General features: G+C 38.3%; 1 protein-coding gene across 8 annotated transcripts in view; it reads left to right on the top strand.

The window, feature by feature from the left end:
* The window catches only part of SLC26A8 (solute carrier family 26 member 8), a 77,766-nt gene that overhangs the window by 16,173 nt on the left and 35,298 nt on the right, over positions 1-26,295 (top strand). For 5 of the 8 annotated variants that reach the window (XM_059178492.1, XM_059178488.1, XM_059178491.1 and 2 more), the window contains exons 3-7: positions 432-571; positions 14,142-14,258; positions 15,690-15,871; positions 23,552-23,716; positions 24,413-24,562. In XM_059178492.1, coding sequence (XP_059034475.1) covers positions 432-571; positions 14,142-14,258; positions 15,690-15,871; positions 23,552-23,716; positions 24,413-24,562 — 754 coding nt within the window. The remainder of the gene's footprint in view (positions 1-431; positions 572-14,141; positions 14,259-15,689; positions 15,872-23,551; positions 23,717-24,412; positions 24,563-26,295) is intronic. The other 3 variants (XM_059178494.1, XM_059178493.1, XM_059178496.1) reach the window with 2 other exon arrangements.

A 26,295-nucleotide genomic window follows, 5' to 3' on the forward strand; every position in this document is an offset into this window, starting at 1 on the left:
TATCAAGAGAAAACAGTAAAGTCCATTTTCCTACTGGAAAATTTGTGGGTTTCATTCTTTCCAAACATCCTGTTTCGTATGCTAGATGATAAGGTATATATATATATATGGCATTTGGTTCTCAATCAGAGGTGATTTTTGTCCCCCACAGAACACTTGGCAATGTTTAGAGACACTTTGGGGTGTCACAACTGGGGGAGGGGGTGCTATTGGCATCTGGTAGGTAAAGGCCAGGGATGTTGCTAGCCATCCTACAGGACGCAGGACACATCTACCACAACAAAGAATTATCTAGTCCACTGTGTCAGAATGTCAATAGAGCTGACAAGAAATGCTGCTATATGGGAATAGTTATGCACTGGAACTTTTCTTGGCTATATGGGCTTTTTCTTTGGAAAATCTTATCAAGTCTCTGTTCTTCTTTCTCACAGCTGCTCATGGCACAAGTTCCTAAGATGCATAATAACAATCTTTCCTTTCCTGGAGTGGGTGTGTTTGTATCGGTTCAAGGATTGGCTTCTTGGAGACTTACTTGCTGGTATAACTGTTGGCCTCGTGCAAGTTCCCCAAGGTAAGGAAGATTCGAAGCCTCTTCACCCACAACCGGTCAGACCTGGTCTGCTCACCCAGAGTAAACAATTAGTAAACAATTACCTGTGTTAGATGAATGGAAAGAAGTAGGTGAATTCCATTCACATTACTACCATCTGTTCCCTTACCTGCCAGATTTCTAACTTCCAGGGTGGGTTCCAAAACATTAGTTAGTTAGTTTTATTTATTTATTTATTTATTTTATTTATTTATTATTAGTTAGTTTTAGGGCACTTGGGTGGTTAAGCATCCGACTCTTGGTTTCAGCTCCAGTCATGACCTCAGGGCTGTGGGACGGAGCCTTCTGTCTGGCATCACACTCAGCAGGGAATCAGCTTGAGATTCTCTCGCTCTCCCTCTGCCCTTACCCCCACTCCCAGCGCATATGCACACTCTCTCAAATAAAATAAATCTTTAAGAAAAAAGATAAACTCAGTTAGTTTAGATAGAATGATAGAGTATTTGCAATGCTCATTCAATGTTGTTTTGGGTTTTTTTGCTTTGTTTTGTTTTTGCTTAATTAGTCATTTCATACTCACACAACTACAGTAGACCTCACTTGGCATTGGTTTTCCTTAGGAAGGTAAAGCATAGGAAACACAGCATGCTAGCATCTCTTCAGTAAGTTACATACAGAGCAATCCAGGCACCACTCTTTGGTCTTCCGAGTGGCAGTTCAGATAGAAGACAGCAAGATCACACAGACAGAGGTGCAGGAGTCATCATGGGCTTCAGAAGCCTCAGTTCCTGAATAGGAACTAACATCTTTCATAATTCTCATAACTTGCTTCCAGGGTTCCACAAACACCATGGCCAGTTACAAGAGTTATTGCACTGAGAAGCTCAAAGCTAATGATTCCCACTGTATATTTATCCTTCATTCACAGATCAGCTTGGTCCAGATAGAGTAGACTAAGCAGGCTCATTTTTACTATAACCAGTATTGGCTGGTAACACAGCTGACATCCCACCATTACTGGATTTCCGAAGAAACAACTAGAAAGTTAATCCAATATCAAATTTATTTGCAGAGAGAGAGAAAAGATTTTATTAATCCTTTACTCACAGTAGTTTGCAACTACTACATAGTATTTAAATTAATACTACATAGTATTTATGTATTTATTTATTTATTTTAAGATTTTATTTATTTCACAGACAGAGATCACAAGTAGGCAAAGAGGCAGGCAGAGAGAGAGAAGCAGGCTCCCCACTGAGCAGAAAGCTTGATGCAGGGCTCGATCCCAGGACCCTGAGATCATGACCTGAGCCAAAGGCAGAGGCTTTAACCCATTAAGCTACCCAGGCTCCCCTACTACATAGTACTTAAATGCTATTCCTTTATTCTCCTGGGGCCCATCAGAAAGGTTTGAAACCTCTGATTGTACGGCTTGTACGAAGCATGAAAGAGGCCAAGCAAAGGGGCGAGAGGTAGCTAACAACCAACTCCAGGACAAGGCTGTTAGTTGGAGAAAGGGGATCCCCCCCCCTTTTTTTTTTAAGATTTTATTTATTTATTTGAGAGAGGGAGAGTGCATCAGAGGGGAGAGGGTCAGAGGGAGAAGCAGACTTCTTGCTGAACAGGGAGCCCAATGTGGGACTCGATCCTGGGACTCCAGGATAATGACCTGAGCCAGAGGCAGTTGCTTAACCAACTGAGCCACCCAGGTGTCCCAGGGATCCCCTTTTAAATAGTCAATTAACTATCCTGCAGGAAAATTGACTTTTCTTCCCCCTTTTGATGTTCAATTCTATAAATTTAAACACATGCATGGATTTATATAACCACCAACACAACAAAGATATAGAACATTTCTATCAGCCCTGAAACACTCTTATGCCATTCCTTTTAGTCCCATCCACCCCTGGCAAAAACTGATCTGTTCTCTGTCACCACAGTTACGCCTTTTTGAGAATATCATCTAAATGGACTCAGGGAGTATGTAACTCTTGAAGCCTGGTTTCTTCAATTCAGCACGTTGTCTTTGAAATTAATGGAAATTGTGATGTGCATCAATAGCTTGTTCCTTTTCATTCCTGAGTAAATTGTCCATTGCATGGACATACCACAGCTAGTTTATCCATTCATTTGTTGGGAGACATTTCATGGCTATTTTTTGGTTGTCAAAAATAAAGTTGTTATGAACATTCATGTACACGTTTTCCAGAAAACATAGTTTTCATTTCTCTAAGGTAAATACCCTGGAGTGTTATCATTGGTCATATGGTAGCTATGTGTATAACATCCTAAGAAACTGCAAAATTGTTTTCCAGAGGGGCTGTACCTACCATTGTTTATCCCTACCAGCAATGTACAAGAGTTCTAGTTCCTCCATACCCTTCACTTGATGATGTCTGTATTTTTTAAATTAAACTTCCTATTTTTAGATAATTATAGATTCACAAGGGATGCCGGGTGGTGCATTTGGTTGAGTGTCTGTCTGTTTTGGCTTAGGTCATGATCTCAGGGTTGTGAGATTGAGCCCCATGTGAGCTCCATGCTTGGTGTGGAGTCTACCTGAGATTTTCGCTCTTCCTCTCTGCCTGTCTTCTCTTCTTCCAACTTGTGCTCAATCTCTCTCTCTCTCAAATAAATAAATCTTTTTAAAAATTATAGATTCACATACATTTGTAAGAGACTACAGAGACATTCCTTGTATCCTTTTCCTACTTTCCCCAGTGGTAACATCTTACAAAACTACAGTTCAGTTTCACAACCAGGATATTAACATTGATATAGTCAAGATACAGAACATTTCTACCACAAGGATCCCTCCTGTTGCCCTTTTATAGTTACCCCCACTTGACCCTTGCCCCCAACCCCTCCTTAACCCTGGCAACCACTAGTCTTCTTCATGTCTAGAATGTTATCCTTTCAAGAAAGTTATATGAAGAGCCATACAGTTGAAATTCTTTGAGATTCCCTTTGTTTCACTCTTCTTAATTCCTACAGATTCATCTAGGTTTTTGTATGTATCAGTAGTTTTTTCCTTTTTGTTACTAAGTAAAATTCCATGGTATGGATGTGCCATAGTTTATTTAAACATTCATCCTTAAAGTGTATATGGATTGTTTCTGGGTTTTGGCTATTATAAATATAGCTGTTTTAAACATTTGTGCACAGGTTAATGAACATAGTCTTCATTTCTGTGGAATAAGTGATCAGGAGCACAATTGTTGCATCTTTAGATTTTTAAGAAACTGCCAGCTTTTCTCTAGAATGGTTGTATCATTTTATATTCCCACCAGCATGAGTGGTCTATGAGTGATCTAGCTGCTCTGGTAGGTAAAGGCCAGGGATGTTGCTAGCCATCCTCTGTATCCTCACTAGGATTTGGTGTTGTATCCTGTATCCTCACTAGGATTTGGTGTTGTCACAACTTTTTTTGCGGGGGGTGGGGGGGTCCATTCTAATAGGGGTGTCTGAGACCTCATTGTGGTTTGTTTGCATTTCCCTAATGCCTTGTGATGTTTAAGATTTTTCCCTATGCTAATTCTCCACTTGTATGTGTGTATATGTATATGTATATACATATATATACTTTTTTTTTTAAAGATTTATTTATTTATTTGACAGAGACACAGTGAGAGAGGGAACACAAGCACAGGGAGTGGGAGAGGGAGAAGCAGTCTTCCCATTGAGCAGGGAGTCTGATGGCGGGACTCTATCCTAGGACCCTGGGATCATGACTGAGCCCAAGGCAGACTTAATGACTGAGCCCTCCTGGGGCCCCTCCCACCTTTATATTTAAATGAGATGGCTCTTCCTGTCTTTTGCTCATGTTCTAACTCAGATTATTTGCATTTTCACTATTGAGTTTCAAGAGTTATTTATATATTCTAGATATTAGGCCTTTGTCTTTTATGTTTTGTAAATTTTTTCTCCCAATCTGTAGCCTGTCTTTTTGTCCTTCCAACAGAGTATTTACAGGGCAAAATTCTTATTTGATGAAAGCTAGTTTTTATTATCTTTTATTGTAACCATTCTAAGAGGTGTATAGTGATGTCTCCTTATAGGTTTAATTTGTATTTCCCTAATGGCTAATGAGGTTGAACATCTTTTCATGTTAATTTTTGCTATCCTCATATCCTTTTTTAAAAGATTTGTATTTATTTATTATTTTAGAGAAAGAGAGAGAACATGAGCTGGAAGGGAACAGGGGAAAGGAGAGAGAATCTCAAGCAGACTCCACACTGGGCATAGAGCCCCACATGGGGTCAATCTCACAACCCTGAAATCACAATCTGGGACAAAACCAAGAGTCAGACACTCAACCAACTGCACCATCCAGGCACCCCTATCCTCATAACCTCTTTAGTGAAGTGCCTGTTCAACTCTTTTGCCCATTTTTTTAAGTTGGAAAAAACCCTTTTGTTTTCTTACTGTTAATTTTTGAGACTTCTTTATATATTCTGGATACAAATCCTTTGTCAATATGTAGTGTGGAAATACTTTCTCTCAGTCTGTAGCTTATCTTTTCATTCTCTGATCATGTGTTTAACAGAACAAAAGGTTTTAGTTTTGATGAAGTCCAACTTATCCATTTTTTTCCTTTTGTGGATCATGCTTTTCCTATCATATATAAGAACCTTTTACCTAACTCCCAGGTCACAAAGATCTTCTTTTATGTTTTCTCTTAAAAGTCTTATACCTTTATGTTTTATGTTTAGATCTATGATCTATTTTGAGTTAATCTTTACATAAAGTGTGAAGTTTAGGTCAAGGTTTATTTTTTGTTACATATTCAACATCATTTTTAAAGAAGGCTATTGCTCATTGAATTCTTTTTGCACTTTTGTCAAAGATCAAACAACCATATTTTTGTGGGTCTATTTCTGGACTCTATTCTGTTCTATTGATCTACTTGTCTTTCCCTTTACCTATATCATGTTTTGATTATTGTATCTTTATAATGAGTCTAAAAATTGGGTAGTGTATTCCCTCTAATTTTGTTGTTTTCCAAAATTCTTTTAGCTAAAAATGTATATAAATTTTAGCATCATGTTCTTTATATCTACCAAAAAAATCCTTTTTAAAAAGATTTTATTTATTTATTAACAGAGAGAGAGATCACAAGAAGCCAGGCAGAGAGAAAGGGGGAAGCAGGCTCCCTGCTGAGCTAAGAGCCTGATTCAGGGCCAGGACTCTGAGTCGATGACCTGGGCTGAAGGCTGAGGCTTAACCCACTGAGCCACCCAGGTGCCCCCACCAAAAAAAAAAAAAAAATCCTATTGTGATATTGATGGCTGTTGCATTAAGCCCACAGATCACTTTGGGGATAACTGATACCTTTATTATGTTGAGTTTCCAATCCATGATCATAGTAAATCTCTTCATTTATTTTGGTCTTCTTTGATTTCCTTCATTAGCATTTGTAGTTTTCAGCATACAGATCTTATTCATGTTCTGTTAGAATTATATCTAAGCATTTCATTTGGAGGAGTTATTGTTTGTAGTAATTAAAAATAGTTTTGTTCTCCAGTTGTTCATTGTTTACATATAGAAATACAATTGATTTTTGTGTTAATCTTGTATCCTGCAACTCATTTACTAACCCTAATAATCTTTTTTCCTTGGGGTTTACTACATTGATAATCATGTCACCTATAAATAAGGACAGTTGTATTTCTTTTTAATCTGAATGGCCTTTATGACTTTTTCTTGCTTATTGTGCTAGCTAAGATTTCCAGTACTATGCTGAAAAAGAGTGGCTCTCTGAGAATAGACATTTTTGCCATGTTCCTGATCTTAGGAGGGAAAGCATTCAATCTTTCACCATTAAGTATGATATTAACTGTAGGATTTTTGTAGATGCCCTTTATTAGGTGAAGGAAATTTCCATCTATTCTAGCTTGCTGAGAATTTTTATCTTGAATGGATGGTGTATTTTCTCAAATGCTTTTTCTGCATTATTGATATGAGCATGTGATTTTTCTCTTTAGATTATTAATATGATAGATTACATTAATTGATTTTTAAATATTGAACCAGCCTTGCATCCCTAATATAAAGGAGTACCTTGTAAAATTTCCATATGGCAGCTATAAACCAAAATGTTCCATTTGTATGGGTACATTCACTTCCAGAAAAGTAACAGAAAGTCTCTAGAGGGCTACAATGGAAGACCTGAACTCTTGAGCCTGCTGCTTTAACTGCAAGTCCTCTACTGACTCCCACTTATCAAAGGTCCTGCATTTATGGTGAAAATTGAGGCCATCCCATTGTTAAAGTTCCAAATTATCAGTGTAATTTCATACCAAAGGGAGAATAGATATATAAGTTTACCTAGCATCCAGCATAGTATCTAACACATAGTGGGTACACAAGATCTTTCATTAATAATAATAATTATATAACTACATGAATGAATGAATCTGAGAAACTCTTGCTAATTAAGAGATTGTGTATTATTTTAAGTAGTGTGAATAATGAAGTAATTCGTTGTATAAATAATTCAAAAGTTTTATTTATACTTAAATAGGTAGCATCTGACAACTTAATAATTTCCTTCAAATGAAACAAAAATACTACATGGCGAAGAACTTATTTAAGAAGTTCTAGATGTTGGTGCACCTGGGTGGCTCAGTGGGTTAAAGCCTCTGCCTTCGGCTCAGGTCATGATCCCAGGGTCCTGGGATTGAGCCCCATATCAGGCTCTCTGCTCAGCGGGGAGCCTGCTTCCCTCTCTTTCTCTGCCTGCCTCTCTGCCTACTTGTGATCTCTGTCTGTCAAATAAAAAATAAAATCTTTTTTTAAAAAAATTTAAAAATTAAAAATAATAAAAAGTTCTAGATCTTCCTTACAGTACAATTCCAATTTATAAACATAAAAGAAGGTAGAAAATAACCATTAGGGAAACACCACACTAGTAATTTTCATGGATAAAATCCACTAACAGATGTTAAAATTAGTGGATGAAAGTTTGCAAACTATGTAAGGAGGTCTGTGTAGTTTTGAAGATTCTTTCTCAAGATAATTGCTAACTACTTCTCTACTCTACAGTAGAGAACTTGAGAGAAACAACCTGAACCAAGTGATCAATGCTATATCATCACCAGTAGTAAGACATACAGATATTTTATGATCCTATGATATGACACACTAAGAAGGACACAACATTATGTCTGTAGCATTCTCGCCAAGAACGTGTAAACTTGTACTATCATGCAGAAACTAAAGACGACCCCAGAATGAGGGGCATTTGGCAAAATAATTGATCTGTTAATATTCTTTCAAAGTATCAAAATCAAGTAAAGACTGAGGAACTATTAAAGATTGCAGGGCTGAGGAGAAATAACAACTAAAATGAATGTGGGATTCTGGATAGACTCCCTAACAGAAAATGGAAATTAGTGGAACAACAAATGAGAGTCAAATAAAGCCTTTAGTTAATTTATAATGTTAATTTCCTGATTCTGATAATTATACAATGACTATATAAAATACTAACATTACAAGCTAAGAAAGGATTAATGGAAACTCTATTATTTTTGAAACTTTTCTGTAAGTCTAAAATTAGTTCAAAATTTAACAATTTTTTAAGGTAGTGGGAAGTTTGGAAACTTGGTTTCCCTTTATTTCTCCACAGCCTAAACTTAACCAAGATTGGACCACTTAGTTCTCAGGGTCCCACCAAGTAATTCTCTCACTTCCCTGTAATGGTAAGTTATTTGAAATCCTACATCTCAGCGTGCCTGGCTGGCTCAGTTATTTGGGCAGCCAACTCCTGATTTCAGCTCAGGTCATGATCTTGGGGTCCTGGGATTGAACCCTGCATCTGGGTCTGCTCTCAGCAGGGAGTCTGCTTGAGTATTCTCTCTTCCTCACCCTCTGCCCCTCCTCCTGCTTACTCTCTTTCTAAAATAAATGAATAAATCTTAAAGAAAGAAAGAAACCGACATTTCAAAAGACTTTCTCTTTGTGCTCTATGTTGCTTATCAAGAGTAAATAAGGGATAGGACACCTGACTGGCTCAGTTGGTGGACTGTGCAACTCTTAATCTCAGAGTCATGATTTTAAGCCCCACATTGAGTATAGAGCTTACTTAAAACATAAATCAATATGATATATATATTTTAAAGAATAAGTAAGGGCTATTCAACATTATACTTGAATTCATAGGCAGCACATTAAAGCCAGAAAAAGAAATATGAGTATAAAGATTGTAAAGGAAGAAATAAAACTTCATTAGTTATAGATGATGATTTTTCTAATGAATAAAATAATCTATAAATAATTTATAGAACTAATAAGACTTTATCTAGTTTGCTGGATACAAGATCAGTATATAAAAATCAAGTATATTCTTACGTACCTGCAGGGAACAGATAGTGAAATTTTTTTTAAAAAGATAACATTTACCAAAAGCATAAAAAATATGGAATAAGTTGTAATGAAACTAAGAAAAGATATGTAAGTCCTCTTTAGAGAAATTATAGTTTACTGAGTAATATTAATTAACTAACTTAGTTGAAATTAATGGAGAAATAGCATGTCCAGGAGTTAGAAGACTCAATATTTAAAGATCTCAGTTCTCTCAAAATAAGTTTCATAGATTTATTACAATGTTAATGTAGATCCCAACAGCATTTTTTAAAATATTTTGTTTATTTATTTTATAGACAGAGATCAGAAGTAGGCGGAGAGGCAGGCAGAGAGAGAGGGGGAAGCAGGCTCCAAGCTGAGCAGAGAGCCTGATGCGGGGCTCGATCCCAGGACCCTGAGATCATGACCTGAGCCGAAGGCAGAGACTTAAACCACTGAGCCACCCAGGCGCCCCCCTTCAACAGCATTTTTTTAATGGAACATGATAAGCAGATTGTAAAATGTATGTGTAAATGCAAAAAGCCAAGAATGGCCATGTTCTTTTGAAAGAATAGCATGGGAAGACCTCTCCTCCAATTATCAAGACTTAATATAAAGTTATAATATTTAAGATAATATCCATCAAAAGTAGACAGAATAAATAAACATTCTTATATGTGTATATTGGAATACGTGCAAGGAACATGAGCAATCTCAGGCACTCACCACAACATGGCATGGTTCTATACACATGATATTGAGCAAAAGAAGAAGAAATTAAAATTACATACATTGTAACTCCATTAATATAAAATTCAAACTCAGGAACCTGGGTGGCTCAGTCATTAAGCATCTGCCTTCAGTTCAAGTCATGATCCCAGGGTTCTGGGATCAAGCCCTGCTTTGGGCTCCCTGCTCAGCAGGAAGCCTGCTTCTCCCTCTCCTACTTTCCCTGCTTGTGTTCCCTCTCTTGTTATATCTCTCTCTGTCAAATGAATAAATTCCTTCAAACTGAAAATTCATACTGAACTAAACTCTATTGTTTAGAAATATGTATACTACTGGTAAAGCTATAAAGAAAAGCAAATAAATTTTTATCACCAAGTCAAAATAATGAATACCTTTGTGGGAACAGGTGGAATTATAACAAAGACCTGGATGGTGGTAACAAAGGTGTTTGTTTTATAAGTATTCATTCAGCTCAACATCTATTTTTTAAGATTTATTTATTTGAAAGAAAGGGAGAGAGTGCATGTGAGAGAGCTCATGAGTTAAGGGAGGAGCAGAGGGAGAGAATCCCAAACAGACGCCTCCTGTGCACAGAACACAACCCAGGGCTTGATCCCACACCCTGAGATCATGACCTGAGCCGAAACCAAGTGTTAGTTGCTCAACAGACTGAGCCACCCAGGCACCCCATCAATATTTATTTTAACGTACTTTCTATATGTATATTATATTTCACAATAAAAATAGGCATTTTTGACTTAAATTATCAAAACTATTACTAAACTAATTCCTACAAAATAGCAAGATAGTGTGGTATTACAGTAACAATCAGACCAATGGAACAGAAAAGAGTCATACAAATATATGTTGCATACTTTATATCATATGTTTCACTATAGAAACAAGCTTCTTAATGAATGATATGAAACAATTGGATACTTCCATGAAAAAATAATTTTTAGGAGCACCTGGGTGGCTCAGTCAGTTAAGTGTGTGATTCTTGATCTCAGCTCAGCTCTTGATCTAAGGGTCATGAATTTGAGCCCCACATTGGGGTCCATGCTGTGCGGGAACCTACTAAAAACAATAAAAATAGCACCAAAAAAACCACAATTTTTAGATGTCTTCCCTATGCCATACATAAAAATCTATTCCTGGTAGATTAAAGACCTAAATGTGAAAAGTAAAACAATCAAGGATTTTTAGAATTATGTAGAAGAATATTTTCATGATCTTGAAGTAGAAAATGATTTCTCAAAGATGACATAAGAAGCACTAGCCTGCTTAAAGGAAAAGACTAATAAATTGAATTAAGTAAAAGTCTTATTCATTCAAAGACACATAAAGATTGAACGACAAACCACAGAATTGGAGAGGTATTTGTAATACATGTACCCAACAAAGGATTTAAATCTGTAATATATATACTCCTACAAATCTGTAAGGAAACAACTCAATGAGACTGATCAACATTACTGACAATCAGTGAAGTGAAAAGTGAGGTTCAAATGAGTTACACACTAACTTATACACACTAAAATTTAAAACCTGACAGTATCATGTGCTAACACAGATGCAGATGATGGGAACTGTCATACAATGCTGGTGGGAGTATAAGTTGTATAACCATGTGGAAAACAGGTTGGCATGTTCTGGCAAAATGCCCCAGCAATTATGCTTCATAATATAGAATCCCAAGGAACTTGTACTTTGATGCACCAAGAGGATATACAAGAATATTCATGGCAATGTTGTTCACAGTGGCCCCAAACTGGAAACAAAGACAGGAGACTGTGCAAGCCTGGAGACAAAGAAAATAGGGAGATCACTACCTTGGATGCTGATGGTTTTTTAGTTCCGGTTCCAGTCTCTGATGAGGCCTAACTGTCCTTTGTACACTTTTAGCACATTTCCTGTTTTGCTTAAGCTAATTTGAGCAATTTTTCTGTGTGTGTGGGAGGGGGTTGAGGGAGGTGGTTTGGTTTTTTGTTTTTGCAATCATTAGAACCTTGCTTAGGAAAAAATAATGTGGAAGGAGAAACTATAAATTACAACGATCTAAGAGACCTATCAGCCAATGTGAGAACTTCATTTGAATCTGATAAAGATTGTCAGAGATAATACAACATATAATAGTAAATATTTTTTTTAAATATCACCCCAAATCTTTGGCTGTAGGTTTCTCATGTGGTTGTAGTCAAGCTATCTCAAGTCATCTCAAGGCTCCACAGAGGCTGGAGATCAGTCTTCAGGCGCTCTCGTGTGTCTGCTGATAGGCTTGGGTTTCTCACCTTGTGGGCCTCCATCTCCAAGAGCACTTGAGTGCCTTCTTAATATGGCAGCTGACAGGATCAGCTACATGTAGAACCCCTAGTCCAAAAAATATTCAGAATTTCAAGATGGTCAGAGTAGAGCATTAAGCCAAATGTGGTACCTTCTAAGCCCTGTTTAATTGTATAGGTCACACATTCTTGAAGCCAACTGTGGCAGCCACAGTCTTCTTGCAATCTACTCTCAAAAGTGACAGCCTATCATCTTTGTTGTAGTCTGTTTATGAGATGCAAGTTACTAGGTCCATCCCACACTTAAGGGGTGAGGATCAAACAGAGGCAGGAAAACTAATTAGCCATTACAGATCATCTTAGGGGTTCTCTACCACAACAATCATTTATGAAATAAGCAGGGAAATTTGACCATTGACTGGATATTTGATAGAGAACCCATATTAATTTCTTAGGTATAATGATGATATTGTAGTTAAATTAAAAGAGGGTATTCTAGGGCACCTGAGTGGCTCAGCTGGTTAAACATCTGCCTTCGGCTCAGGTCATGATCCTAGAGTCCTGGGATCAAGTCCTGCACTGGACTCCCTACTCGGTGGGGAATCTGCTTCTCCCTCTCCTTCTCCCCTCCCTCTGCCTCTGCCCCTGTTCATGCTCTCTCTCTCAGATAAATAAAATAGTTAAAAATAAATAAATAAGTGAAATAAAAGAGGGTCTTCTTTTGGGGCACCTGGTTGGCTCAGTCAGTAGAGCACAAGACTCTTGATATCAAGGTCGTGAGTTTGAGCCCCACATTGGGTGTAGAGATTGGTTTAAAAAAAAAATAAGAGAGTTGGGGTGCCTGAGTGGCTCATTCTTAAGTGTCTGCCTTTGGCTCAGGTCCTGATCGTTGGGTCCTGGGATTGAGCCCTGCATCCGGCTCCCTGCTTAGCGGGAAGCCTGCTTCTCCTTCTCCCACTCCCCCTGTTTGTGTTTCCTCTCTCACTGTGTCTTTCTCTGTCAAATAAATAAATTAAATCTTTTAAAAAAATAAGAGGGTCTTCTTTTAAAGATATGTACTAATATATCACCAGATGAAATAATTTCCTGTCTTGGATTTGCTTAAAAATAATATGAAGTGGGAGAGGAGTGAGGGAATAGAGACAATATTGGCCATGAGTTGACCACTGTTGGAGCAGGTGATGGGTATAATGGGAGCCCATTATACTCTGTTTTTGTACGTGTTTGAACTTCTACACACACACACACACACACACACACACACAGCCTTTCTTGTCTAAGACACTAAATTTGCTCACTGAACTCATAACTGAATTCAAGCGAGCACTTGGTATGATGTAAATTGAAGATAGACCACCCAGGGGTGCCTGGGCGGCTCAATCCGGTTGGTTGTTAGACTCTCGATTTTGGCTCAGGTTGTGACCTCAGGATCACGAGATTGAGCCACGCATGCAGCTCCATGCTGGGAAGGAGATTGCTCAAGGTTCTCTCTCTCCCTCACCCTCTGCCCCACCCCAATCCCCCCTGCCCCTGCCCAGGTACGCGTGCTCTCTCTCTCTCTCTCTCTCTCTCTCTTTCAAAAAAAAAAAAAAAAAGAAGAAGAAGAAGAAGATACACCCTTAGGGCAGGAACTGTGGACTTGTTACATCAAAGGATAAAAGGATGACACCATGCACGTTAATCCATTTGCTTCAAAATTTCCAAATTCTCATGGTGTTCTTGGAAAAGAAAGTAAGCATTGAAGGGGTTGTTGAAGAAAGAGATCTATGTGATTGTCATATGAAAGAGGGACTGCACATACCAATATGGAATCAAGCCAGTTACATATGATTCTTCTCTTGTTCTCCAGCTTTATTTCCAGTCCTGGAGGATGCCTGGGCCTTCTGCTATTAGACAAGGTGTGAAATGGGGCTGCTTCTCAGCTGCTGGAATCAGAGGTCTTATTCTTGCGACATCTGTTTTCCATGATTAGCATGAAGACCTTGAAAGGAGAGGTGTTTAAGCCTGTGATTTAGAGCTGAGGTGTAAAAACATGTGGTAAAGTAGGAGGAGAAGCTAGATATCAAAGGAGGTAATAAAAGACACAAATGATGGGCTGCAGGTTAAGAGATCTTATTATCACACTCAGCAGCTAGACACGTAGATCATTTTTATTTTCAATATTCTTTACAGTTTTTGTTAAAGGTGACTTTGAAAAGCCAGCCTAACTTTTCTTACTTGAATTATCTTTTCAGCCCTGACATTTAGCTTGCTGACGAGGCAACTGATTCCTCCTCTCAATGTCTGTTATGCGGCTTTCTGTTCTTCAGTAGTTTACATCATTTTGGGATCATGTCATCAAATGTCCATTGGTGAGTTCAGCACTAGAACTACAGGGGGTGGATGGGCTTTCTGCCTCAATCATTTCCTTATTGCTATGTTTAAGGTAGGATAAAAGGAGGCAGAAGATGGACATTCTATCCATAGGGTGAGTGTTCAGATTTCAGAGATTGTGCCATTATCAATGTCACTGCCAGACAGAGTCGGCTAGCTCTTTCCCAAAGAAATTAGACAGCAGGGGTACTTATCCTGGTGAAATTAACACACATTGAAATCTGACTGCCCTCAACCCAGAAGATCCAGAGGCAAGTTTGCCAATATTCCTAGAGTAGATCCATCTTTCAGCTGGACCTATAATAACCCACATGGGCCTACATTTCAATAACTATATTAGCTTATTAATTTACAATGAGAAAAGGCTGTCATATAATCAAAGCACTCAAATCCATAGGACAAGCACTTACCTTCCCTGAGTCAGAAGTGCATCTACTAATTTATAATTAGAAATAACAAACTAGTTGAAAGTCATACAAGCAGCACATTTTCTTCACTTAGGTAAACCGTCATAGCAATCAAACCACAAAATGTGCAATAATCTTGGAAGGGCATTGTCAACATCTACTTAGTAAAGTGCCTTTTTCTTGGCTTCCCCACTGAACAACTGACCACCCAACCAGCACTGATCATTTTGACGAATACACTTTTTCTCCAGATACATTTGTATATTCAGGCTGATTACCACCCCATTATTCTAGATGCAGAGTGCTATCCTGCCTTTTTAAAGGACAGTATCACATGTCTTTACTAAAATCCATTATGTGTTGATTTTACATTGGGAGACTGAGAGGACAATTTATTCCTATATTTCCAAGTTCCTGGGGCATAGCACAGTCATTTCCAGATACTGATAATAAGGCTACAGGAGTTTTGTTTCTGTTAGGTAATTTAAAGGTAAGATTTGCCTTTACTCCCATATGTGACTATGTGGATTGGAGGGCTGAACGAAATCATGTTTGAAACAGGTTTATCTCATTGTCATTTTGCAACTAATAAATCCTTCACAAGTGATAGGTGCTATTTTTCTTATTATTATTGATTAGCTTTGTTTTCTGATCTGCCTACCTACCATTTCAATTTCATTCACCATCTCTAAGAGCAGGTACAGTGACTGAGCCTGATATGCATTTCCAGCCAATTTCCCTTTGAATCCCACTCCTTGTGCCCATATTGCAAAGAGGTTAATACCTGTACCACCAAGATCTAAATTCTGGAAGATGCTCATGGCATGTGGAACCAGAGTTCTTTTCTTTGCTCCTTCTCACTTTTCCAATGGCCACTTTCAAATAAGAGAAGTTCTTCAGATCAAAAACAAAACAACATTAGACCATGCCTTGATTTTTCAAATATGTCAGGTTACCTGGATTTAAAACTGCACTTTCTTCCCCTAACACCTTCTTTCATAGGTTCCTTCTTCCTTGTGAGTGCTCTGATGATTGATGTGCTGAGGTTGTACCCATTCAACAATGGCAACCTGATTCTGGGAACTTTCATCAAGGATGACTTTTCCAAGCCCTCCTTCCTTGCGGACTATAACAGATCCTTGAGTGTGGTGGCATCCACAACTTTTCTGACTGGGATTATTCAGGTAGGATCAGAGTCTCCAAACCACTGAAGAAGAAATAAATAAAGGAGCTACAAAGGGACCCCTTCCTTTTGTTGCTCCTGTTATCCGTCATGATATATCTGGAACTTTAGTTGCTTATTTTTTGAAAGCTTACAGGATGTGTGGATAGGCTCTCCTTAGTGACAAAACCTCTCCCTTCCTCAGAAACAATTCACCATTGATTTAGGATGAGACACTGAACATTCTCATTTGTCTAAAGAAAGGTCCTAGGGACTATGGTCAAGAGTTCTATTCATGATTTCATGTTTTTTAAAAATGTCTTTATATTCTTTCAACAAGACTAACACTCATAAGCTCCTGTACTATACTTTGGGTTAAGTAAGCATGAAAGCAAGATCTATAATCCTTTTTTTAAATATTTCAGGAGCACAGCTAAAGGACAATAATATCAATGACTTATTAAAATATCAAAACTTATTTTTGGTGTGTCTTTGATTTTCTCTCAGAGACTAACATCTAAAGCTTCACCCATTGAACAGAAGTCACATATGCTAGCTTTATTTCTCTTTCTTTGCAACCAATCTACTTTCTAGCTAATTTTTGCTGATCTCTCCTGGAACCATCTTTTATTAGATAAGGTTTTATTTTTTTTTTTTAAGATTTTATTTATTTATTTATTTGACAGAGAGAGATCACAAGTAGACGGAGAGGCAGGCAGGGAGAGAGAGAGAGGGAAGCAGGCTCCCCGCTGAGCAGAGAGCCCGATGCGGGACTCGATCCCAGGACCTTGAGATCATGACCTGAGCCGAAGGCAGCGGCTTAACCCACTGAGCCACCCAGGCGCCCCAAGATAAGGTTTTATTGAAAGCCTACAAAGTCGGGGCGCCTGGGTAGTTCAGTGGGTTAAAGCCTCTGCCTTTGGCTCAAGTTATGATCACAGGGTCCTGGGATCTAGTCCTGAGTCGGGCTCTCTGCTCAGCAGGGAGCCTGCTTCCTTCTCTCTCTCTGCCTACTTGTGATCTCTGTCAAATAAATAAAATCCTAAAACAAAAGAAAGAAAGAAAGAAAGAAAGAAAGAAAGAAAGCAAGCCTACAAAGTCTAGCCCATATACCAGCTATACAACTTACTTAAATTACCTTACATTTATGGGCCTTGGTTTTCTTGTGTATAAAGTAGGAAAAATAACATTTATTTCACAGGGTTCTTATGAGGACTAAATGAGAAAATACATGTGAAGCACTCAGCACAGAGCCTGTCACGTAGTAAGCATCAGCATGTGATAACTACTGGGTACAGAAATATGAATTTGGGTACTTTGACAGAGACCAAAAATAAAAAAGAAGATGTAATTCCTGTGGTTAAAAAAATCAATCTTGTAGGAGAAGATAAAATAACAAAATATAAATCAGCAATCTATGAATTCTCTACATGACCCTGGGCGTGTTCTCTTGCCTCCTTTGAGCCTCAGTTTTTTCATCTAATAAAGGAAAAGATATCCCATTTCCAGAAAGATGAAATAGATCTACTTTTCCCTATGCCTCCTGCTAAGTACAACTAAAAACCTTGGAACGTTATATATAACACAAACATAAGACTCTGAATAGTGGAGAGAAGGCAAACTGGCTCAGAACCCCAGGATCCAAGGAATAACACAATGGTGAGTTTCCAGGGTTTTCTTTTTGCCTCTTATATTTCAAACTTGGTGCTAAGGAAGCCAGAAACCCAAATGCTAATACCTGTGCACACACACATACACCTACACACACACATACACACACCAAGCCCTAACAGAAATCTGTTCTTTATAGCCACGGCACCAAAAAAGGCTAGCAAAGCTGAAAACTTTTACATATAACTACTACACTCCAGACTAACACCAAGGAAAAACAAAACAAAACTGTGATATCAACTCCCTCATGCCAACAAAGGCCAACTGAGGAGTCCAGACTTTCACCCTTACCCACCCATAATGAAGTGCACACCCACAACCCCAACTGGGGTGTTGTCAGAGAAGGCCAAATAAGGAGTCAAGACTTTCATTCCCACTGTGCAATAATGAGACCCTCTTCCTACTCCTCACTGGGGTGGTATTAGAGATGGCCTTCGGAAGAGGACAACCCCTTCTGTTGTAGTATCAGTGGACGCCAAATGGGAAGAAGTAAGGTATTCCCATCTCTTCCAACCAGGATAATATCAGCAGAGGGCTAGTGGGAGCCAGAACTCCTACCCCTGCCCAGCAATAATGAAGAGTCCTGCCACAGCTGTCGGTGGAAGCTTAGGGGAGAAGCTGGACTTCTGCATCTACAGGCAGTAACAAGATGGCACCTTCCTCCTCCCCTGCCATCACTTTGTCAAAATAAGTAAGGTAAAACACAGATTTAAATAAGATCCAGCATCTCATAGCATAGTGTCCAAAATGTCCACCATTGAACTGAAAATTACTTGTCATGTCAAGAACCAGAAAAATCTCAACTTGAATGAAAAAAGACAATAAAAAGATGCCAGCACTGAGATGACAGAGATGTTAGGATTATCTGGCAAAGATTTTAAAGCAGCCATCCTAAACATGCTTCAGCAAGCAATAATGAACATGCTTGAAACAAGTGAGAAAATAGAAAGTCTCAGCAAATAAACAGAAAATATGAAGAAACAAATGGAAATTTTAGAAGCGTAGAGGAGGCAGGAAAGAATGAATGAATTCAAAGAAAGAACAATAGAAATTGCCCAATTGGAACAACAGAGAGAAAACAGACTGGAAAAAATAATGAACAGAGACTCGGGAACAAGTAGGACGATAACAACACATCTAATATTTATATCATGAGAGTTCCAGAAAGAGAGGAGAAAAAAGATGGGGGCTGAATTACTTGAAGAAATAACGGCTAAAAACTCCCCAAATTTGGCAAAAGATGTAAGCGTCCAGAATCAAGAAGCTGAGAAAATTTCAAACAAGATAAATCCATAGAAATCTCCCCTAAGGGGCTCCTGGGTGGCTCAGTGGGTTAAAGCCTCTGCCTTCAACTCAGGTCATGATCTCGGGGTCCTGGGATCGAGCCCCACATCAAGCTCTCTGCTCAGAAGGGAGCCAAGCCTCCTTCCTCCTCTCTTTCTGCCTGCCTCTCTGCCTACTTGTGATCTCTGTCTGTCAAATAAATAAATAAAATCTTTAAAAAAACAAAAACAAAAACAAATGGAAAGAACCAGAATATTTGTATCTTTATTAAAAAAAAAAAAAGAAATCCACCCTAAGACAAATTATAGCCAATCTCTTAAAAACTAAAGACAAAAAAAAAAAAAAACAAACAAACTCTCAAAAGCAATAAGAGAAATACTTTGCCTATGGGGTGGGGTGGGGGGTGAGCAACTCAAATGGCAGCAGATTTCTTCTTCTTCTTCTTTTTTTTTTTTTTTAAGATTTCATTTATTTATTTGAAAGAGAATGAGTGAGAGAGAACATGAGAGAGGGGACGGTCAGAGGGAGAAGCAGACTCCCCAAGGAGCTGGGAGCCCGATGCAGGACTCGATCCTGGAAGTCTGGGATCATGTCCTGAACCGAAGGCAGTTGCTCAACCAACTGAGCCCCCAGGTGCCCGGCAGCAGATTTCTTATCAGAAACCATAGAGTCCAGAGGGAAGTTACACAATATTTTCTGTTTGCTAAGAGCAAAGAAATGTCAATCCAAAATCATATACCCAATGAAAATATCCTTTAAGAATCACAGGGAAATCAAGACATTCTCAGAGGAAGAAAAACTTAAGAGAATTTGCTAGGAGCAGACCTACCCTAAAAGAATGGTGAATGAAGATCTCTAAACAGGAAATGATAAAAGAATCTTGGAACATCAGGAAGGAAGAAAAAATAATGGAAAGAGTAAAAATATGGATAAATACAATAGATTTTCCTCCTCTTATGCCTTCTAAATTATGTTTGATAGTTGAAATGAAATTATAACACTGTGATGTGGTTCAAAATGTATGTAGAGGAAGTATTTAAAACAATTACCATAAACCCCTAAACAACATGAGTTTGAACTGCACAGCCCCACTTATATGCAGATTTTTTAAAAATAAATACTGTACAGTATTGTAGATATATTTTCTCTTCCTTATGATTTTCTTAATAATACTTTATTTTCTATATCCTACGTTACTGTAATAATATAGTATGTAACACATATACCAAATGTTAATCATATGTTTATGTCATTGGTAAGGCTTCCACTCAATAGTAGGACAATAGGAGTTAAGTTTTGGGGGACTCTAAAGCTATACGTTGGAGGGGGGTGCTAGGTGGCTCCATTGGTTAGGCATCTGCCTTCGGCTCAAGTCATGATCCCAGGGTCCTGGGATCAAATCCTGCATTGGGCTCTCTTTTCAGCCCAGGAGACTGCTTCTCTCTCTCCCTTTGCCCCTCCCTCTGCTTATATCTTCCCTCTCTCAAATAAATAAATTCTTAAAAAAGAAAAAAGTTATACATGGATTTCAACTGTGTGTGTTTGGGGAGGGGGTGTTGCCCCTAACTTCTGTGGTATTCAAGGGTCAACCATAATTTTGCAAGATGCTATCAGTGGGAGAAACTGAGTAAAGAGTACACCAGATTTCTCTGTAATGTTTCTCCCAACTGCATATTGATTTACAGTTATCTAAAATAAAAAGTTTAAATTTTGAAAAGAAGTCTGTACTAGAAAATATCTAACATTCATTGTTATGTGTTAGTCACTGTTCAAAATACTTCACATGTACCCCTCTCATTTGACCCTTACAACTCCTTGTATGAGGGTAGGTGTTACTATGATTTTTTTTTAATTTTAAGATTCTATTTATTGATTTATTTATTTGAGAATGAGAGAGAGAGAGCATGAGTGGGAGAGGGTCAGAGAGAAAAGCAGACTCCCTGCTGAGCAGGGAGCCGACACGGGACTTGATTCCAGGGCTCCAGGATCATGACCTGAGCCAAAGGTAGTTACCGAACCAACTGAGCCACCCACCTGCCCACTATGATCCTTGTTTTAAGGGGAAAAAAGGTATAGTGAGGTTAAGTGAATTGATCCAAGTTCACACAGCCAGTAAGATCCCAAACTGGGAATTGGGCTCAAGGTTGTCTATCTCCAGAATCTGTGCTTCACATAATTTTAAAGTGCAAATTAAGATTAATATTAATAAAAGTGAAGTGTTTGGTGTCAAAAGAATGTAAAGCACAGGAATAACCTTTAGTTGGTTGAAGTCTGTGAAGAAAACAACCATGTTGGGACGCCTGGGTGGCTCAGTGGGTTAAGCCACTGCCTTCGGCTCAGGTCATGATCCCAGCGTCCTGGGATCGAGTCCCACATCGGGCTCCTTGCTTGGCAGGGAGCCTGCTTCTCCCTCTGCCTCTGTCTGCCATTCTGTCCGCCTGTGCTCGCTCTCTCTCCCTCTCTCTCTGACAAATTAAAAAAAAAAAAAAAAAAAAAAAAGAAAACAACCATGTTTTGAGACTTCTCTTCATTCACTGAACATTTAGTACTTGTTTTCTATAAGAATGTGCAATAGGTATCATGTCATAGGCCAACTCTGACTGATTGGCATTCGCTGCTTAGAGAATTAGGTCAACACAAATTTTGACACCACAACACAGCTGAGCAAGAAAGAGCTTTGTGGTTATAAGTATTTGCCACTTACAAGGTGGAAGGAAGAGATGGCATGAAAAGTGAATGGTAATGTATTTGCCTCTGTCACTACTCTCAGATTTGAGCTAAGTGTTTTACATGTTTTATACAATGTAATTCATACAAAACACTGCATGGTTATTACTCACTTTTTATAGATGAAGAAACAGGCTCAGAGAGTTTACTTAACTTGTCCAAGCTCACACAGCCTGTGAGAGGCAGAGCCAGGATTGAAGCCAAGTTTTTCATCCCTAGGAATCATGCTCTTCTCACCATATCTCCTGGAGAAGAGGAATTGTATTGAGCTCTTGAAAGAAATGATGGACAGGGATTGACAGAAATGGGCAAAAAAGAGGGATTCATGCATAAACACAGAAATAGATACAGATCAGCCAATCACACAAAAGACAGGAAGCTGACTGGCCCCATTAGAGTAGCAGAGCACATTGGGCAATAATGATCAAAGAATATAGAGACATGGTGCTCAACTGACTGAAAGCTTGAAAACAAAATCCTTTTAAACCTCCAAGATTTACTCTTCCAAGTTTGTTTTCTGAGAGCTTCTAGTGAAGGAGAGGTGAAGTGCTAACTATAGTAGGCTTCAAGACTGATCTTTCCCCATCTTCTTCATTAAGCTGTGCAAGTTTTCTTAACCTCCTTTCTTAACGGGAAATGGGGCTCGCCCTCTATCCAACAATTTTCAAGTTGCTTTTTATTATAAAAGATGGAGGGCACCTGTCGGGCTCAGTTAGTAGAGCATGTGACTCTTGCCCTCAGGGTTGTGAGTTCAATCCCCACATTGGATGTGGAGCCTACTTGGAAAAAAAATAAGATGAACACGTATATTGCAAGAGTCTCAAATAATAAAAAAGTGCATAAATCTTAAAATATTACCCCAACCTTTTTAAAATTTAATTTATTTACTTGAGAGCGAGAGAGAGCGAAAGAGAGCCTGAGCTGGAGGAAAAGCAGATGGAGAGAGAGGCAAATGGAGAGGGAGAGGCAGGGAACCCGACAAACAACGGGCTTGATCCCAGGGCCCTGGGATCACCACCTGAGCCTCAGGCAGACACTTAACTGGCTGAGCCACCCAGGTGCCCCAATATTGCCCCAATTTTTAATCCCATTCCCCAAGAGTAACTTTTTTAATAGTTTGGGGCTACCCTTTTAGATCCTTTGTATATTTAAATATATATATATATATATATATATATAAAATATACATATATAACACATGCACGTGTACATATAAAATACTAAAATGTAACCTACATTTAATGTATAATTTGTGGTATATGTAATTATATATAAATATAGAATTATTATATGTAATTATATATAAATATATAATCAGATAAATTATATAAGTTTAATTATATAATATATAATTACATTTATTTATTCAAAATATAAGTATACAAATTATATATTAAGTGTAATATGGTATTTTACATGTACATATGCATATATAATATATAAATTATATTTATTATATATACTGGATTTATAGAAACTGAATTTCTGTCTTATATACACATATTATCTATTACGTATATAATCCTGAAGACATAAATTCAGTTTAATCATTCTTAGTAAAGATAAATGTCAAAGGCCGAGGAGTCTGAGCTGGAACCCGGGGGGTTTTTTAACTTGTCTTTTCCCTTTGTGAAAAGCCACATTCCTCACAGGAATATTAACATCTCCTGAAAAGGGCTATTAAAACGTCTAACAAAAGGGCCCTTAAAAAGGCAAAAGCTTGTTCTAATCACCACTTGGTCACTGTTAACCTCACATTAATAAGGTCAATAGATGCTAGGGCACGAACTTAAGCGTAAGTGCTCCCGAAGCAGGAAGGAAGTGTGATCTCCTGAATCAACACCAAGGACGGACCTTGTCATTTGCAGTTGCTGAGAAAAAGAGAGGGCAGAGTTAACCCCAGGGGCCTCATTGAACTTTTTCATTGGCAACCTCGTGGAGAGCGCCTAGTTGATGCCTTTGTTGGTTTGGTGACATTCTGTCTCACTCCAGTTTTCTTTTCCACCCGACCCTCCTGCAGCTTTCAATGGGCTTGTTAGGTTTTGGCTTCATCGCCACGTACCTTCCAGAGGCTGCAATCAGCGCTTACCTGGCTGCCACAGCACTACACATTATTCTGTCCCAGTTGACTTGCATCTTCGGGATTATGATTAGTTTTCACGCTGGTCCCATCTCCTTCTTCTATGTGAGTAATTTCTGCCCTCACCCAGATATACAGATGCCCCTCCCCTTGACTCAAGTGGAGAGATTGCTGCATAGGCGGCTTAGTCAACGAGGTCTTAGAAATAATTTCATCTCTTCTAGATTTACAGTCGTAATTAAATACCAATGCCGGTGGTATCATGTTCTCAGTTGCATTAACCATTTTGCCCAGCCCTTTTAAGCAAACATGATTTACATTAAAAGTTGGTTTTTAAAATACTGTAATCTAGCATAATTCTTCCCACTACATGCCTCATAGCAGACCTGTATCCTAAAACATCTAAAGAATATAAGATGCTACATTGTCCCTTGATGCAAGAATGGCATAGGAGGCATGCTAAAGAACATCCATCAGTGGTCTAGAAAAATTAGTAAAAAGAGTAGCCTGAAAAACAGAACTCCTGGGTCCCTTCCATTACACTGAAACATTAAAGTGTATTCTCTCCTTACTGGGCATTATTATCTTTTAGTGTCTCCCTTTCCAATTAAAAAATATCTGTATCTATATCTATATCTCCATCTTTCCATTTGCCTCCACTGTGCTAGCAATACTTATAAAGACATTTGTGCCCAGAAACACTGCTTAGAGATTTCTTTTTCAACTAATCTAGTGTCATTTTCTAGATAGAGGCAATTATCATACTCCTTACTAAGCCTTTATAATTTTGTTTTCTTTCAGAACATAGTTAACTACTGTGTAACTCTCCCCAAAGCTAATTCTACCAGCATCCTACTATTTCTAACTGCTGTTGTTGTGCTGAGAATCAACAAATGTATCAGAATTTCTTTCAATCAGTACCCACTGGAGTTTCCTATGGAAATTTTTCTGGTAGGTTTTGATGCCCCAAATTCATGGTTTAGACCATTTAAAAATGCCCGCTTTCTTAAAAAATAAAATAAAATAAAAAGCAAGCGACCTAGGAACGAAGAAGATTAGAGGAGACTATTAAAATAATAATTTCTTAAAAACATATGTTGAGGTGCGCCTGGGTGACTCAGTAGGTTAAGCCTCTGCTTTTGGCTCAGGTCATGATCTCAGGGTCCTGGAATGGAGCCCCACATCGGGCTCTCTGCTCCACAGGGAGCCTGCTTCCTCCTCTCTCTCTCTGCCTGCCTTTCTGCCTACTTGTGATCTCTCTCTGTCAAATAAATAAATAAAATCTTTTCAAAAATAAATAAATAGGGTGCCTGGGTGGCTCAGTGGGCTCTTTGCTCAGCAGGGAGGCTGCTTCCCTCTCTCTCTCTCTCTCTCTGCCTGCCTCTCTGCCTACTTGTGATCTCTAGCTGTCAAATAAATAAATAAAATCTATTAATAAATAAATAAATAAAATAAAGACGTATGTTGAATTGTGAAAAGTAGAATACATTTAATTTAAAATACTAGCTTATATTTGTAAAACATGCTTATTTTTAAAGTACTTTTCTCTATTGCCTCTTTCATAGTATTTTAGAAATAGGATTTTTTTCCCCTTATGGAAATAACCCAGGATCATTCTAGTTGGTTTTTGTTGTTGTTGTTGTTGTTGTTTTTTGTTTTGTTTTTTTTTTGTTTGTTTGTTTTTTGCTTTTTTTTGAGAGAGGGAAAGAGAACAGACAGGGGCAGGGGCAGAGGGAGAGGGATAAGCAGACTCCCTGCTGAGCAGGGAGCCCAGTACAGTGCTGGGTCCCAGGACCCTGGGTTCATGACCTATGCCAAAGACAGACACTTAACTGAGCCACCCAGGTACTCCTCATTCTAGCAACTTTGAAAAAATAAGAAAAAAATGGAAGAATAGAAATTTCCACACCTTCCAAAGTCAATTACAATAGATAATTTTGGATTTTCAGTTATTCAGTTTTCTTCCTTCAAATATGTATGACAGGCCTATGCTCAGTGTTGGTGAATTTCTGTCTTCTACGTAGAATGTTGTTCCTATTTTATTTTATTTTTTAAAATTTTATCTTTAAGTAATCTCCACCCCTAATGTGGGGTTTGAACTCACAACCCGAGATCAAGAGTCATATGCTCTACTGACTGAGCCAACCTGCTGTCCCTGTTTCTATTTTAATAATGTTGCCATCATACTGTTTTCAGCCTCCTTTCATTCTCACTATACTACAGTAGAGAAATTGAGGGAGGTGAGATGTTAAAATAGATTGCCTAATCCTTGTCATTAGTAAGTGGCAGAGCTGGAGCTCACCACTAGCTAATGATAACATTTCTTCTTTCTTTAAAAAAAAAAAAAAATCTGGTAAAAGTTATCTTTTGCAGTTATGATTAACATTTTTACAATGATAAAGACATTTTCATAAATAAAAATCAGTCTTTTAAAGTTAGCATTTCTCGTATTAGGATTGCTGAATGCTTGGGGATCCACAAGAATTAATTTCCCCTTAAGAAGTGTTCTGTTGCACAGATGCTTGAAGTTCAACAGATGTCCATGTTTTGCCTTAAATTTCCCGGCTGCCTTGTATTTAAGCAGGGCCAGTGACTTTGGAGCCAAAGCATAGGAGAAAGCATGTGAGTCCCCATGTTCTTTCTCTTCCTGCTGTGGTAATCATAGGGCTGCCTGTTGAAATAAC

Source organism: Mustela lutreola, chromosome 6 (assembly GCF_030435805.1).
Source record: "Mustela lutreola isolate mMusLut2 chromosome 6, mMusLut2.pri, whole genome shotgun sequence".
Lineage (NCBI taxonomy): Eukaryota > Metazoa > Chordata > Mammalia > Carnivora > Mustelidae > Mustela > Mustela lutreola.